Source organism: Oryctolagus cuniculus, chromosome 7 (assembly GCF_051225735.1).
Source record: "Oryctolagus cuniculus isolate XC-2025 breed Fujian yellow rabbit chromosome 7, ASM5122573v1, whole genome shotgun sequence".
NCBI classification, from domain to species: domain Eukaryota; kingdom Metazoa; phylum Chordata; class Mammalia; order Lagomorpha; family Leporidae; genus Oryctolagus; species Oryctolagus cuniculus.
Window position 1 is genome coordinate 122,101,067 of NC_142873.1, and position 17,362 is coordinate 122,118,428.

Genomic DNA, 17,362 nt, shown 5'->3' on the forward strand with positions numbered 1-17,362 from the left:
CATGCGTGGCTGTGAGGAATACAATAATATGTGTAGATTGTATGGCACTGTGTTTAGGAACACAGTAGGCATGCAATAAATGTTTATTGTAAGCAAATTAGACACACATTTCTGTCATTCCTCACTTACTGAAAATATAGCAGCATCCCAGAAATCTATGATGGAAGAGGCCACACATTTCTAAAGTGGGTTAACTTTCTTTATGCTATCACTGAATTATTTGGAAATTCCACATTCTAAACAGGACATAGAGAAGCAATGGAGAGAACTTCATGAAGAAATGGAAAAAAGAAAACAGGAAGAAGAGGCCAGGCAGAAAAAGGAAAAGGAGGAGGAAAAGAAAGATGATATCTGGGGACTTGAAGAAGAGGAAAATGAAGAGGATTCTGAAGAGGAACCGGGAAATGATGGGCAGATGCCAGGAGGGGAAGCTGAAAGAGCATTTCTGCATAAAAATGAAGAAGTTTTGGTCGACCAGAAGGATGAACTGTAACTCGGGGGGGGTGGTGGTGGTGGTGGTGGTGGTGGTGGTGGTGGTGGAATGTTTGCAAGGTTGGCAAATTTTGGAATGCAAATTAATTTTGCTCTTTTTGAATGAACTTTGGGTTTGTATTTCTACCCCACCTTCTTTGCTCTGTATGATCTTGGGAAAGTCTTGACACCTCTTGGGGCTTCTATTTCCTTAGTGGAAAGGGACTGATGAGTTCTATTTCATGAGGTTGTTGTAGATATTATACGAGCCAATGTGTATAAAAAGTGCTGTAGCATGTGTACATAAACAGTCAAAAATAGTAGCTGTAACTACTATCCTTAGCCTAGTGTTTATTAATATGTTGGTAAAATATCATCTGCATAAACTTGATCCTCACTTTCAGTTTCTCCCAATACACCGGGGGTTTTCATTTTGAGCTATCTGTGTCACTTACTGTTCCTGAGCAGTGCTGATGGCTGTACTCATGGCCAATCATGTTTTCTCCTTGCAGATCTATCAAGCCCTTAAAAACAAGATCAGCCTTCCCCTTCCACTTCAGGAAAATGCTCTGTGAAAGTTCTGCTTCTCTGCTGCTTTGTGCCCTCATGGTTAAATAATCGTTACTTGTCTGCCGGGGTTACAGTTATCTTTTCTGTACCACCCACCCACAATGTCGTTATCATGTGCATTCCAGTAGTTCTTTACAGATTAGAATGGACTTTCCCATAAATTTGTGGAGCTCCTACACTGTGCCCATTTAATCATTATAGCAAACAGTGTGGAAGATATCATTGTTATCTTCACTTTACAGATGTACAAACTGTTCGGAGCAGAAAAGTCACTTGCTCAGCATCAAAGAGTAAAGGCTGGGGTCAGAATCTGAACTCAAGTCAGTCTGGTTTCAAGACTGGTCCTTCCACTGCGCCAGGCTGTTGGATGAGGGAGTACTGAATACTCCTGAGTACACATAGTAGGCAACATTTCTCATGGAAGAAATAGCTTTTGAAGTGTATATCAGTTTTAATTACATTCAACAGCAAGAGAGACAGACCTGGATACAGCATCATACAGTTCAGTAAATAGTAGTACGGGGCTACAACTGTGAAGCTGGAACATAGCAGGTGCTCAGGAAAAATTAGTTGAAAGAGTAAGCAAAGGAGCTGGTGCTGTGGTGGGGTAGGTAAGGCCGCCGCCTGCAGTGCTGGCATCCCATATGGCTGCTGGTTCGAGTCCCAGCTGCTCCACTTCCAATCCAGCTCTCTGCTATGGCCTGGGAAAGCAGTGGAAGATGGCCCAAGTGCTTGGGCCCCTGTGCCCACGTGGGAGACCTGGAAGAAGCTTCTGGCTGCGGATCGGTGTAACTCCAACCATTGGAGCCATTTGGGGAGTGAACCAGCAGATGGAAGACCTCTCTCTCTGCATCTGCCTCTCTGTAACTCTTTCTTTCTTCCTTTTTTTTTTTTTTTTTCATTACAGCAACCCCTCTGCCTTTCAAAGAAATAAATCTTAAAAAAAAAAAAAAAAAAAAGAAGAGTAAGCAAAACTGTGCCGGTGGTTTCAAGAAGATTCATGAAGATAATGACCTCTGAGGCAGATCTTTAAAAATGCTTAAGAGTTGGGGCTGGCGTTGTGGCATAGTTGGTAAAACTGCTGCCTGTGACACAAGCATCCCATATGGGCACTGGTTTGGACTCAGCTGCTCCTCCACTTCCTATACAGCTCCCTGCTAATAGCCTGGGACAAACAGTGGAAGATGGCCCAAGTTCTTGGCCCCCAGCACCTATGTGGGAGACCCGGAAGAAGCTCCTGGCTCTTGGCTTCAGCCTAGCCCAGCCCTGACCATTGAGGCTATTTGGGGACTGAACCAACAGATGGAAGATCTCTCTGTCTCTCTCTGTCTCTGTGTAACTTTCAATAAAAAATAAATCTTTTAAAAAAATGCTTAAGAGTCTGTCTGATGGAGAAGGTAATGTGTGGGTCAATTTCAGAATCAGAGAGCAGAGCACCCAGATGACAGGAAGTGGGGTGGTGGGGTCAGGAAAGGGCAACAAAACTGCTCCCTCCCTTCCTCTGGGCTGGCGCCTCGTGTGGATTCTGGTTTGGGAAACTCGACTTTCTATCTGTAAGGTGGAAGTCTGTTGTGTGAAAAACGGCATGTTTTTGTCTTGGAATTGGAGGGCTAGTGTGTGGGGTCAACTGTATTTTGAGGATGCCAGTCTGATACGGGCATTGCTTACTACCCATGTCTGCCCTGATGGGTCAGCTGTGTGCTCTACCAATCGTCACATAATGTTCAGCATCACCAGGTAAAGGTACTGATTTTCATGCAGAATTTTTGGATAATAAGGTTCCATTTGGATATTTTTAAAGCCGCTGCTCTCACATGTCTTATGTTTCCTTTTGCATTTTATTTTGATCAGTTGTGCAAATATTATTTCAGAAGTTAAGGTAATTTTACGAAGGAAAAATGAATGCATTCTTCCATTCAGTCTGCATTCAGACTTAGAAAATGTTTCTGTGTTCTTGCAGGAGATATGCTTTGACTACTATTGTCCTACCACCAAACCATTTTCCTCCAGATGATTTTTTTAAAAAAAATTCTGGTTCTATATTAAATTTTTGGAATTAACAGATGCTCAGTGTAAAACATTTGGAGTCAGCATATGTGGGATCTTCAAAAAGTTCATAGAAAATTAATATTATGACAAGCTAGAATGGATTTCAAGTTCTTTTTGCACCAAAATAAATTTTTCTTTTTAATTTCATGAGCTTTTTGAAGTACTTCATATGTATTATAAAGAAGGTAAAAATTTCTCATTATCCCAAAATCCAGAGACAGCTGTGTACTATTCATTGAATTTCCTTCCAGTTTTATGGTCATTTGTTGATTAGTTTGACTTGGGTGCACAGGGTTTAGTTAATCACATGCCTTAGTACATGGCACTTCACCATGTCTGATCAGTAATAGTGTCACTTTTAAATTTCACATATTTTCCTCTTTTTATTCCCTTTCCTCCCCCACATGGACAACTGAGTTCCATTTAATATATGTTTTTCTTTGCATATGTTCCTACAAAATATGAATTTTTGTTTTGTCTGAGTGTATTTTTAATTTGTGTAAATGGCATATTGTTTCTTCATAGTTTTCACTGAGCACTATATTTTTAAAACATATTCACATTGCTGTGTATCCTTCTAACCCCTTGCTTCTGATTGCTGCCTATAATGGACCATATCTACCACATTTTAGCTGTCTGTTCTGCTCATGATAGCATGAACTTGCTTCTAAGTCCCTACGACCATAAGTTATGAATATTTAATGCATAACTCCATACGTACCTGCATAAGAATTTCTTTAGGATATACCCCAGGAATGGAATTGTGGGGCTCATAGAGCATGTGAGTTCTTAATTTGCATACTTCATGTCAGATTGCCTTCCAAATGGCTATTCTGGTCCATAAGCCCACCACCTGGCATGGGGGTCCCAGCATCCCACAACCCCACCAGCTGGTATTGCCAAGAATTCTTAGTTTAACAAATGGATCCACATGTTTCAATCAGCATTTGTTTGATGCTTTAGAGCATCTCTTAGTAGGTCTTTTGATTTTTGCATTTCCTGTCCCTATCCTGAATATTTTTTTTCCCTAGAGCTTGCTGTTTGTGCTGATCCATTTTCTGTTGCTATAACAAAACACTTGAGTTGGATAACTTATAAAGAAAAGAAGTTTATTTAGTTCATGTTTTGGAGGCTGAGTCTAATATTAAGTGGCCTCATCTAGTCAGCCTCTAGAGAGAAGCAGAAAGGGAAAAGGCCAAGTGTGTGGGGTGGCCTTGCTTTTAACACCCCAGTCTCCCCAGAACTCACACTGGATTAGCAGTAATCCCTTCAACGTGTGGTGCCTCCAATAACCTAATCACCTCTGACTAAACCCCACCTGTTGAAGATTCTGTCACCTTTCATTGCTACTGTATCCAGCCCATAGCCATGTCATCTTATTTGCAAAAGTTTTGAGAATTAGGTATTTCAAATACCTTCTCTCGTTCTCTTAACTAGTTACCTAGTGCACAGTGTCCTTTATCGACTAGAAATCCTTAATGTTCATGTTGTTATATTCAGTGATATATTTATTTTAGATTTCATGCTTTTGCAGTTTTGCTTTTCCCTTCTCTTCATTCACAAACTGTAATCGTCTCCAATATTTCTTTATAATTTTAATTTTCATATTTATTATATCATTAATATTCCTAGAGTCTACTCTTGAGTAAGATGCAGAACTGTTAAAATATGGCAGTTATACTACTCAAGTCTTGATGTATCAATTTCTGAGAGGAAAGTCTTCAGCTATAATTATATGTCTCTCTATTTCTCCAGGAGTTGGTGTGTTCTGGGACTGTATGATTAGATGCATGTATATGTTTTGCCTGTTCTATCTGTGTGTTTACCTATAATTTATTCTATGAGTAGATCATGACTTTTATTTTCTTCTCTCTCTTAGACAGACAGTAAGATCACAACATAATTCATATTTACTCAATGTATCTTTTTTCAAGATTTATTTCATTTATTTGAAAGGAAAAGTGGTGCAGAGAATGAGAGAAACAGAGAGAAAGAGATCTTCCATTTGCTGGTTTACTTCCCAAATGTCTGCAACAGCCAGGGCTGGGCCAGGCTGAAGCCAGGAGCCAGGAACTCCATTTGGGTCTCCCAAATGGATGGCAGGGGTCCAAGTACTTGTACCATCTCCTATTGCCTTCCCAGGTACATTAGCAGGGACCTAGATTGGAAGTGGAACAGCTGGGACTTGAACCCACATTCTGATATAGGAAGCTAGCATTGCAAGTGGTGGCTTAGCTTGCTACACCACAATGCCACTCTCATCTTTTTATTTTTAGTCCTTCTGTTTCCTTTTATTTTATCCTGCTATTATGGTCAATTTATTCTTGACCATAATTTTTAAAAACCAATTGATGAAATTAATCTATTTACATTTAGTGTAAATAAATAAATCTTTTTAATGTAATTAATGTATATTAAGATTTAGTTCTATCATCTATAGGGGTGGAAAAGTGTGGTCTTTCCTCATGCATCATAAGGATCACAGTCAACACATCTATAATGTAAGACAGATTAACAAGAGAAAAGCATAACACATTTAGTTAATCAAGGTTGTATATGACATGGGAGACTTTAGAAACTAAGACCCAAATACTTAGGGAAAACTATTTTTTATACTTTGGTTCAACAACTAATGGACAGGTATGTAGGAATATGATGGGACAAAAGAGTTTGAGCTACTGCTTGTAGACTAAGAAGGGAAACCCAGCCCCACCCGTCCAGATTCTTCCTGGCCTCCAGGGTGCAGGGCAGGGCCCCTTCTGGAATGAGGATCTTAACAATCTTCTCTCGAATGACGTAGGACAGAGAAGCTGGGTCATAAAAACTACAAATATTGCTCTAACCTTCCCCTGCCTTCCTGTGGGAGATCTGGCCATAAAGAAACTCTGTCCTACTTCATTTGATTTCTGTGACTATCTTCAGAGAGGAAAAAAGAGTGGTAGGCAGGAGGGCAGAAGGTGAGAGAGAGAGACTTTGCTTCTGGGGCCCTTTCAATGTTTTTCTTTCTTTTCTTTTTTTTTTTTTTTTTTTTTAAAGATTTACTTATTTATTTGAAAGTCAGAATTACACAGAGAGAGGAGAGGCAGAGAGAGAGGTAGAGATCTTCCATCCGATGGTTCACTCCCTAGTTGGTTGCAACAGCCAGAGCTGTGCTGATCCGAAACCAGGAGCCAGGAGCCAGGAGCTTCTTCTGGGTCTCCCACGTGGGTGCAGGGGCCCAAGGACTTGGGCCATCTTCTACTGCTTTCCCAGGCCATAGCAGAGAGCTGGATTGAAAGAGGAGCAGCCAGGACTAGAACCGGCGCCCATAAGGGATGCCAGCACTTCAGGCCAGAGCTTTAACCCACTGCGCCACAGCACCAGCCCCTCAAATGTCATTCATTTCTAAGTACTTACTAAGCTAAAGCACCAAATTTGGGGTATCTTTTCTGAGCCCGAATACATCCATTTACTATGTATTCCTGTTTTTCATCTCCATTTCTTTTTTTTTTTTTAAGATTTATTTTATTCATTTGAAAGGCATCATTATGGTGCTGGTGCTGTGGTGTAGTGAGTTAAACTGCTGCCTGAGACGCTGGCATCCCAGTTGGAATCCCAGCTGCTCCACTTCTGATCCAACTCCCTGCCAATGGCCTGGGAAAAGCAGCAGAGGATGGCCCAAGTGCTTGGATCCCTGTATCCACGTGAGAGACCCAGAAAAAGCTCCTGGCTCCTGGCTTCGGACTGACCTAGCCCCATCAGTTGTGGCCACTTGGGAAGTGAACCAGTGGATGGAAGACTTCTCTCTGTCTCTCCCTCTCTCTGTAACTCTTTCAAAATAAATAAACTCTTTAAAAGAATAAAAGGAAGGAAGGAGGGAAGGAGGGAGGGAGGAAGGGAGGGGAGAAAAGCCACTGTTACAGAGAGATCTCCCATCTGCTGATTCACTCCCCAAATGGCTACAATGGCTGGGACTGAGCCAGGCCAAGGACAGGACCCAGGAGCTCCACCTGGGTCTCCCATGTGGGTGGTGGGGGGCCCAAGGACCTGGGCCATCTCCTGCTGCTTTCCCAGGTTCATCAGCAGGGAGCTGGATTGGAAGTGGAGCAGCCCCATGGCACCCACATGGGATGCTGGCATTGAAGGCAGCAGCTTAACCCATTAAGCAATGCCAGTCCTTCCATTTCTTCTTTTATATAGTTTTTTTTTTAAAGGTTTATGGGGGCCTGCACTGTGGCATAGCAGATAAAGCTGCCACCTTCAATGCTGGTATTCCATTTGGGTGCCAGTTAAAGTCCCACCTGCTTCACTTCTAATCCAGCTCCCTGCTGATACACCTGTGAAAGCAGCAAAAGATGGCCCAAGCCCATGGGCCCCTGCACTCACTTGGGAGACTCAGAAGAAACTCCTGCTCCTGGCTTTGGCCTGGTCCAGCCCCAGCCATTGTGACCATTGGGGAGAGAATCAGCACATGAGCATCTCTGTCTCTCCCTCTCCCTGTAACTCTCTGAAATAAATAAATCAATCTTTAAAGATATTTGTTTATTTATTGAAAGGCAGAGTTAGAGAGAGAGATAGAGAGATAGAGGGGAGGAAGAGACAAAGAGAAAGAGATCTTCTATCTGCTGGTTCACTTCCTAAATGGCCGCAACAGCTGGCACTGGACCAGGCTAAAGCTAGGAGCCAGGAACTCTATCTAGGTCTCCCACGTGGGTGGCAGAAACTCAAGTACTTAAACCATCATCACTGCTTCCAAGACATTAGCAGGGAGCTGCTAATTCAAATAGGCTGAATTTACTTCTGCGAGTTTTTTTTTTGGTTTTTTTTGTTTTTTTTTTTTTTTTTTTTTTTTTTTTTTTGACAGGCAGAGTTAGACAGTGAGAGAGAGAGAAACAGAGAGAAAGGTCTTCCTTCTGTCGGTTCATCCCCAAATGGCCGCTATAGCCTGAGCTGTGCCGATTCAAAGCCAGGAGCCAGGTGCTTCTTCCTGGTCTCCCATGTGGGTGCAGGGTCCCAAGCACCTGGGCCATCCTCCACTGCCTTCCCAGGCCACAGCAGAGAGCTGGACTGGAAGAGGAGCAACCGGGACTAGAACTGGCACCCATAAGGGATGCCGGTGCCACAAGCAGAGGATTAACCAAGTGAGCCATGGCGCTGGCCCCTTCTACTAGTTTTAAAATTCATATCCGCCTGGGAGACTTGGAAGAAGCTCCTGGCTCCTGGCTTAGGATCGGCGTAGCTCCGGCTGTTGCAGCCAATTGGGGAGTGAACCAATAGATGGAAGACCTTTCTCTCTGACTCTTCCTCTCACTGTCTGTAACTCTACCTCGCAAATAAATAAATAAATAAAAGAAAGCAGAGGGGCCTGCGCTGTGGCGCAGCGGGTTAAAGCCCTGGCTTGAAGCTCCAGCATCCTATATGGGCGCCAGTTCTAGTCCCAGCTGCTCCTCTTCCAATCCATCTATCTGCTATGGCCTGGGATAGCAGTAGAAGATGGCCCAAGTTCTTGGGCCCCAGCATCCATGTGGGAGCCACAGAAGAAGCTCCTAGCTCCTGGCTTTGGATTGGCGCAGCTCTGGCCGTTGCGGCCATCTGGGGAGTGAATTAGCGGATGGAAGACCTCTCTTTGTGTCTCTGCCTCTCTCTGTAACTCTGTCTTTCAAATAAATAAAATAAATCTTTAAAAAAAAAAAAGAAAGAAAGCAGAAAGCCATGGGTTCAAATCCTGGCTCTGCTCTAAAAAAAAAAAAATTAAGTAACTTGATAAAGTTAATCAACAAAAGAGAGATGGTCTAGTGCAGTGAAAGAATGGTCTTTAGAATCAGAAAGACCTAAATTAAGATTCTGGCACTCTTTACCTGATCTATAAAGTGGCAACTATAATAATATCTACTTCACACAAATGTCAGGAGGTTGAGTTGGGGGAACACACGTAAAACAGAGTGCCTGGCATATGAGAAGTGCTCCATAAACACTCAGGCTCTTGATACAGTATGTGAAGAGTTCAGAGCCTGTGCAACTCATCTACAGCAGTGCCTGGTAGGAAATTTCAATTATCCTCTCGCTCCTTAATAACTTTTCACTGGACATTCAAACACTTGCCCTTACAGTGATTTAAAGACAGTCCTAGGAAGGAAATGAGGCAGCAAGGAGCCCATGCAGGGACAAGCTTCGTGGTGCAGCAGTTTAAGCTGCTGTTTTGGATACCTACATCCCATATTGAAGCACCTGGGATCAAGTCCCAGCTCTGCTTCCATTAATGCACCTGCATTATTATTCTTTAACTCACAGTGTTGCTGGAGGTATAAATGCAGGTTGGTGCAAACACCCTTTCTGCAGGTTTAGAAATGCTGTGTAAATGTGAGGGCTTGGGGACAGTTGCTGGCTGCAACAGCCGAAGCCAGGAGCTTCTTCCAGGTCTCCCACATGAGTGCAGAGGCCCAGGGACTTGGGCCATCTTCTACTGCTCTCCTAGGCCATAGCAGAGGACTGGACTGGAAGTGGAGCAACCGGAACACAAACCAGCGCCCATAAGGGATGTCGGCACTGCAGGAGGTGGTTTTACCCACTATGCCACAGCGCCAGCTCTGCTGTGTTTTCTAAATCCTCATCCTGTGGAAGCCAGCATTGTGCAAACCATCTCCATCCATGCCTTGTCTTAACACAGCTACATGGACTAGGACTGTGAACAAGACCCCAAGGCAAGCAGCCCGTGAGCTCGCTGGTAATGACACATGTACTCTGATTCAAAAAAAAAAAAAAAGTATATAAATCAGTGTTTCTCTCCCTGGAATCTGAATGGTGAACATGAAGTGACTGAGGCAATTAGCAGTAATAAAAACTATAACTAACAGGTTGTAAAGAGATAAGCCATGAGGTCATGTAAGGATATGGTTGAGAGGAGACAGACTTGGGCTGTGACACATCAAAGTGATGAGGAGACAGGAATAACGAATAAATGGAAGGTGCAAAGTAGCAAAAGGTAATATGTGTTTATGCCAGATATTTCTAGAATATTTCAGATATTTCTAGAGTTCCTCCAATGAACTGGAAACTGCCTGCCATGAAGTATGGAACAGTGACTAAGACACAGCCTCCGTCTTCAGAGCACTTCATTTTAGTGGGAAACAGGCAAGTGAACAAAGAAATAAATTACTGCACACTGGTTTAAGGCCTAAGGAAAGCAAATAAATATGGGACTGAGATAGAACATGCCAGGAAGGGATCCACTTAAGCAGTAGCATGGGGGTGGGTGGGTGGTGCAGTGGTCATGTTGCTGCTTGGTCAGGTAGCTGCTTGGGATGCCCGCAGTCCACATAGGAGCACCTGGTTTGAGTCCTGGCTCCTCTGATTCCTATTCCGGTTTCATGTCAAAGTGCTTCCCAGGAGGTAGCAGGTAATGACTGGAGTACTTGTGACCCTGCCATCCACATGGAGACTTGAATGGAGTTCTGGGACCCTGGCTTCAGACTGGCCCAGCTCTGGCTGTTGTGAGCATTTGAGGAATGAATCAATGTATGGAAGATCTTTTTCCATTTTTCTTCTGCATTTCAAATTAAACAATGAAAAAAAATTAAAAAATGTATTCCTTGGGGTAAAATATGAAATAATATGGGAGGGAAAGTTTCTTTGTGAACAAAATTAAAAATGAGACCTGAAGAAGGAAGGAATCAGTCACATGAAGTTCAGGGAAAAGAATATTTGAGGTAGAGAGGAGGTAATGGCTGTCAACAGGAAACAGTTCATCATTTTCAACAAAAGTGGGCGAGGGGGCAGGGAGAGGATGGAGCAAAGGAAAAGGAGGCAGGATGAGCACGTGGTAAGTTCCCCTTCAGTAAGGCGTTGGGAGTTTAGTCCCAGGGCAGTGAGAAGTCATCAAAGTATTTGAGGCTGGGTGGTGACACAACCCTGTACAGTGTGGTAGATAAGCATAAAGGCTAAGGAGTCAGTCCAGTTCCAAACCTAAATTCTTTTTTTTTTTTTTTAAGATTTATTTATTTGAAAGTCAGAGTTACAGAGAGAGAGGGAGAGACAGAGAGAGAAATATTCCATCTGTTGTTTACTCCCTAGATGGCCGCAATGACTAGAGCAGGGCCAGGCTGAAGCCAGGAGCCAGAAGTTTCTTCTGGGTCTCCCATGTGAGTGGAGGGGCCCAAACACTTGGGCCATCTTCCACTGCTTTTCTCAGGCCATTAGATGGATCAGAAGCAGAGCAGCCAGGACTTGAACCAGTGCCCATATGGAATCCTGGCATTGCGGGTGGCAGCTTTACCTACTAGGCCACAATGCCGGCCCCCCTAAACCCAAGTTCTACCACTTATTAGTTACATGATTTTGGATGACTCAATCTCTTTGTGCCCAGTTTCCCTCTTTATAAAATTGAGGTAGATTTGGGTTTTACCTTAGAGTTGTGAAGATTAATTAAGTGCTTAAAGTAGTTCCTGCACATAATAGACATGCAATAAATGTATTATTATTTTGTTCTTAAGAAGGTCATTGGTGGCTACTGTGTGGAGAATACATGTGTGGAGATGAAAGGGGGAGGGGAGAGAATGGCTGATGGTAAGGCCACTTAAGGCCACTTATGGCTGAGGGTAATGGCCACTTATGGGTGGAGATGATGAGCGAAGGGGTGGTAGTGGAGACAGAGAGAAATGGACTTACTTGGCATAAATTTGGAGGTAAAATGTTCCTATTTTGCAGATGGATTAGGGACATTTTAGTTAGAAAAAATGGAGAAAGAAGTCAAGAATGACTTCTAGACTTGTGGCAAGAGCAGTAAACTGAGAGGAAGAGCCTGGGAGAGCAGGTTTGGCAGGGAAATTACAAGTTCTATTTTAGACATGTTGAACCTGAGATGTCTGTGAGATATCCAAGAGGATGTCAATTAGGCAGCTGGAGACCAGAGAAAAGTCTGGGATGAAGACACAAATTTGGAAGCCATAGAAATAGTTGAAAGCTAGGAAGGGAGCATACAGAGAAAAAGGAAGGGAGCCAAGGAGGGTACGGAGGAATGGCAAACTTGAGGGGGTTGAACAGCCAAGGAGAAGGAAGGGAGGCTGCAAAGACAACACAACCAGAGGAGCAAGGTTTCACCAAAACCAGGACGGGAAAGTGTTTCCAGAAAATCAGAGAGGTCAGCTGAGTATGGGAAAGTCACATAAGACAAGGACAGGAAAATATTGGTCATTGCTCAGTAGTTTTAAGCAATAGTTTCAGTGCAGTGAGGGGCCTAAGTAGGAATCAAATGGGTTGAAGAATGAATCAGAGATGTGCTTGCTTTGACAGCACATATACTAAAACTGGAATAATACAGACAAGATTGGCAAGACTCCTACAAGATAGATGACACACAGATCTCTAAAGCATTCCATATTATTTTTGTACGGATTGGTATTTTAGGACAATGATAAGTTTTTCTTTAGAAGATGTATTTATTTTATTTGAAAGGCAGAGTTACAAAGAGAGGGAGAGACAGAGACATTTTCCATCTGCTAGTTCACTCCCTAAATGGCTGCAATGACCAGAACTGGGCCAGGTTGAAGTCAGGAGCTTCATCTGGGTCTCCCAAGTATTTGGAGCATCTTCTGCTGCTTTCTCAGATCATTAGCAGAGAGCTAGAAAGGAAGTGTAAGAGCTGGGACGTGAACTGGTGCCCATATTGGGTGCTGGCATTACAGGTGGCAGCCCAACCTGCTATGCTACAACACGGGCCCAATAATGTTAATTTTTACATGTTGAAAAAGAAAAGTTGGGGCCCGGCATTGTGGCGCAGTGGGTTAAGCTCGATGTGAGCACAGGATCCAGTCCTGGCTGCTCTGCTTTCCATCCTGGTCCTTGCTATTGTGTCTTGGAGTCGTCGCCATGGTATAGTGGGTAAAGCTGCTGCCTGCAGTGCCGACATCCCACATGGGCGCTGGTTTGAGTCCTGGCTGCTCCACTTCCAATCTAGCTCTCTGCTGTGGCCTGGGAAGGCAGTGGAGAATGGCCCAAGTCCTTGGGCCCCTGTACACACATGGGAGACCTGGAAGAAGCTGCTGGCTCCTAACTTTACATCGGCCCAGCTCCAGCTATTGCAGCCAACTGGGGAGTGAACCAGTGGTGCTTCCAACCCAGCTTCCTGCTAATGGGCCTGGTAAGGCAGTGGAAGATGGTTCAAGTACTTGGGCCCTTGCTACCTGCATGGGAGACCAGGATGGAGTTCCTGGTTCCTGGCCTCAGCCTGGCCCAGCCCTGGCTCTTGTTGCCATTTGAGGACTGAATCAGTGGATGGAAGATCTCTCTCTCTCTCTCTCTCTCTCTCACTGTCTCTCTCTCTCTTATTCTGTCTCTCCCTTTCTCTCTGTTACTTTGGCTTTCAAATAAAGAAGTGAATAAATATCTTAAAAAAAGAATATCCTTGTTCTTAAAACTTATACATTTGAATATTTAGGGAATTAGGAGAAAATACTGTAATTCAAATGGTTCTAAAAAATGTACTATCCATATACATGCATGTATTCATACACTCAGACTCACAGAATGTGGCAAAATATTAACTTGTAGTGCATTTGGGAACTCTTTTTATTTTCTGGATTTATGTATTTATGTGAAAGGTAGAGCATCAGAAAAAAAGGAGAGAGAGAGAGAGAAAGAGAGAGAGATATCTTCAGCCTGCTGGTTCATTCCCTAAATGGCCTTAAAATCCAGGGCTGAACGAGGCTGAATCCAAGAGCCGGAACTCCATCCTGGTTTCCACACGGGCAGTAGGGGCTCACACACTGGGGCCATCTTTTTCTGCCTTCCCAGATGCATTAGCAGGAAGCTGGATTGGACGTGGAGCAGCCAGGACTCAAACTAATACTCTGTTGATATGGGATGCTGGTGTTGCAAGCTTAACCTGCTAACACTAGCCCCCTGGGAATTTTTTTGTAATAAAATAAAGTGAAACAAAACAGTTTTCTATAATGTTCTTGCAACTGTTCTGCAAATTTGAAATTACTTCAAAGTTAAAAATAGAATGGAGGAGCAGGTGCTGTGGTGTAGTAGCCTAAGCCTCCAATGTGAGCGCCAGCATCCCGTATGAGCACTGGTTCTTGCCCCAGCTACTCTTCTGATCCAGCTCTCTGCTATGGCCTGGGAAAGCAGTGGAAGCAGTGGCACAAGTGTTGGGGCCCTTGTACCCGTGTGGGAGACCTGGAAGAAGCTCCTGGCTCCCTGCTTGGGATCAGCTCAGCTCCAGCCATTACAGCCATTTGGGGAGTGAACCTGCAGATGGAAGACCTCTCTCTCTGCCTCTCCCTTTCCCATTCCCTTTCCCTCTCCCTCTCCCTCTCCCTCTCCCTCTCCCTCTCCCTCTCCCTCTCCCTCTCCCTTTCTCTATCTGTAACTCTGCCTTTCAAATAAATAAAATCCTTAAAAAAATAGATTGGAAGTGAAAAAATAGAAGCAGCCTATAGTTAGCTCCTGAAACTTCGGCGATGATGAAAAAGCAGCAGAATGGAGCCAGAGCAGCTCTTTAAAGATAGGAGAAGGTAGAGGCCTGCGCTGTGGTGCAGCAGGTTAATGCTCTGGCCTGAAGCACTGACATCCAATATGGGTGCAAGTTCAAGATCCGGCTGCTCCACTTCCAATCCAGCTCTCTGCTATGGTCTGGGAAAACAGTAGAAGATGGCCCAGGTCCTTGGACCCCTGCATCCACTTGGGAGACCTGGAAGAAGCTCCTGGCTCCTGGCTTCCGATTGGCGCAGTTCCGGCCATTGTGGCCAATTGGAGAGTGAACCATCGGATGGAAGACCTCTCTCTCTCTCTCTCTCTCTCTCTCTGTGTAACTCTGACTTTCAAATAAATAAATAAATCTTTAAAAAAAATTAGGAGAAGATAGAGCAGAGCTGTTTGCTGAGGGGTTCAGCACCTTTTAGGAAAGAGGGAGTTAGATAAAATGTCCTTGAACAGCCTGTCCTGTTCAGGCCCTCTGTGATGCTCCTCCCTCATACACTGTGAGTTTTTCTGAAAACATGTTTTATTCCCTAAACCACAACCAGGAAGACATGCAGGCCACCGCCACTTGAGGGCAGTACAAAATGATGCTCTATGTTCTGATGCTTTCATTATTTCGGCTACTGGAGCAACAAAGCCCAGTGTGCGATTTTTTTTCCTCAAACATGTTAAGCGAAATAAAGTTCCTGCTGGCACATCATGTTTTCTGTTTAAACAAGAAAAACCCAACATAATTCATAATGGGTTGGAGGAGAGGGCATGGGGTGAAGGGATCTCATGGCCTGGAAAGCTACGGGCTCGTGTGATGAGGTTAGTGAAGAATTACTGGTAACAGAAATGCCAGAGCCTGCCAGAGCTGAGCGGAGATGCGCACAGAGCCTCCATTTTGTAGGCAGGACCCTGGGTCCGGAGGAGGAGAGGGACTTGATTGAAGCCACAATGACGCAGTAGAGAAAGCCATGGTTTCGACCCTTGTTTGGTTAGTGAACACAGAGATTCTGATATTTTCAGATGACATCATAAATACAGTTTGCAAAGAGACTGATTCTATCATTGATAGTGGTACTGGGTTCTGGAAAAAAATTGTGACTCCTTGGTTTTAAGGCTGTGCCCTTGTACCTTCTTCTCCCAGGGAGGCTAGGGCTATTCATCTTTAACTCTGACCCGCTTCAACTGGTCTTAATGTCCCAGACAGCAAAGTGCTGGTCATATCCAATATATTTCCCACCCTTTCTGGCAGGAGCTTCAGACTTCTAAAGAGTCTCATTCTAGGCTCTCCTGCCCACACTGGGGGATGGAATTGAAAGCCATTGGGAGGAAACTGAATGCCCTTGTGGCAGTATGTGGCTTGGAAAGAAACATTATCTTGCAATAGCAGGCAAGTGATCTGAGAAGTACAATCAGAAAATTCTAACGAAACATAAGTATCCTTCATATGACCTTATCACATGATGGAGAATAAGATAACTTTGGACTGATCAAAATTTATAAACAAGTATGGCTTCATAATATGTTAATAACTGGGCTCAATTGCTTGCAAGAAGGGCCCCCAACTTCACTATTTTTTTTTTTTATTTATTTTTTGTTTTTGACAGGCAGAGTGGATAGTGAGAGAGAGAGACAGAGAGAAAGGTCTTCCTTTTGCCGTTGGTTCACCCTCCAATGGCCGCCGCAGTCGGCGCGCTGCGGCCAGCGCACCACGCTGATCCGATGGCAGGAGCCAGGAGCCAGGTGCTTTTCCTGGTCTCCCATGGGGTGCAGGGCCCAAGCACCTGGGCCATCCTCCACTGCACTCCCTGGCCACAGCAGAGGGCTGGCCTGGAAGAGGGGCAACCGGGACAGAATCCGGCGCCCCGACCGGGACTAGAACCCGGTGTGCCGGCGCCGCTAGGCGGAGGATTAGCCTAGTGAGCCGCGGCGCCGGCCCCAACTTCACTATTTTTTAAATTTTTTTAAATGCCCAAGTATTAGCTTGGTGTTCAAAGATCCCTCATCTGGCTCCCTAGTCTCATGTCCTGCCATAGCCCCCAGCTTGTGCTCCCAACAGTTTTCTGAGTGCTCACTGCAAGGGCAAAACTGGCTATTTGTTCAGGCACCTGCTCCTTTTTGAGGTTCACCTCAACTGCCACCTTCTTTGGAGGCTTTCCTTGATCTGACCTTCATGTAGACTCACCACTTCCTTTCAGCTCCACAGCCACCGCCTGCACCTCTCTGTAGCACTCATATCATTCTGCCTTACCTTTCGCACTACACAGAAAGTACTTGGAGGGCATGGACTGGGTCCTAATACTACTATTACTTCTGAGATGGTTTCCAATTGCAATAATTATTATGATTATCTTAGATCTTAATAACCTATCAATAATTTTTCTTACATTTCTACTTCTCTGTGTCTTTCCATCTCACTCCTTCTAACACCCCAACTCCAACCATCTTATCCTCCAGGGCCCTATGGTCTAGTGATCTGAATACCTTTGGCACTCCTCACCTATCCCATGTCCTCACTCCCATTTTTACTCACTTGAATTCCAAAGTCCAACATTATAATAATCCTGTTGATTGTCCTCTTCTGTCTCCCCTCCTTTTGCTTTGCTATTTTTGCCTCACAAAACCCTTACCCCAGGGCTGGCGCCATGGCTCACTAGGCTAATCCTCCGCATAGCGGTGCCGGCACACCGGGTTCTAGTCCCAGTTGGGGCGCCAGATTCTGTCCCGGTTGCCCCTCTTCCAGGCCAGCTCTCTGCTGTGGCCAGGGAGTGCAGTGGAGGATGGCCCAGGTGCTTGGGCCCTGCACCCCATGGGAGACCAGGAAAAG

The 17,362-nt window shown here is 44.4% G+C and overlaps 1 protein-coding gene, 1 long non-coding RNA gene and 1 other non-coding gene across 4 annotated transcripts in view; 2 read left to right on the top strand and 1 right to left on the bottom strand.

Moving 5' to 3' along the window:
* LOC100350417 (calreticulin) overlaps window positions 1-586 on the top strand; it is a 32,093-nt gene extending 31,507 nt beyond the window's left edge. For both annotated transcript variants that reach the window (XM_089300705.1, XM_017346308.4), the window contains one exon: window positions 245-586. In XM_089300705.1, coding sequence (XP_089156831.1) covers window positions 245-493 — 249 coding nt within the window. In that variant the 3' untranslated portion in view covers window positions 494-586. The remainder of the gene's footprint in view (window positions 1-244) is intronic.
* The window catches only part of LOC103350187 (uncharacterized), a 57,996-nt gene that overhangs the window by 24,225 nt on the left and 16,409 nt on the right, over window positions 1-17,362 (bottom strand). The gene's annotated exons all lie outside the window — the stretch shown is intronic.
* On the top strand, window positions 12,342-12,449 carry LOC127493803 (U6 spliceosomal RNA). The gene has a single exon (XR_007924344.1). It is a non-coding gene; the product is annotated as a U6 spliceosomal RNA (small nuclear RNA).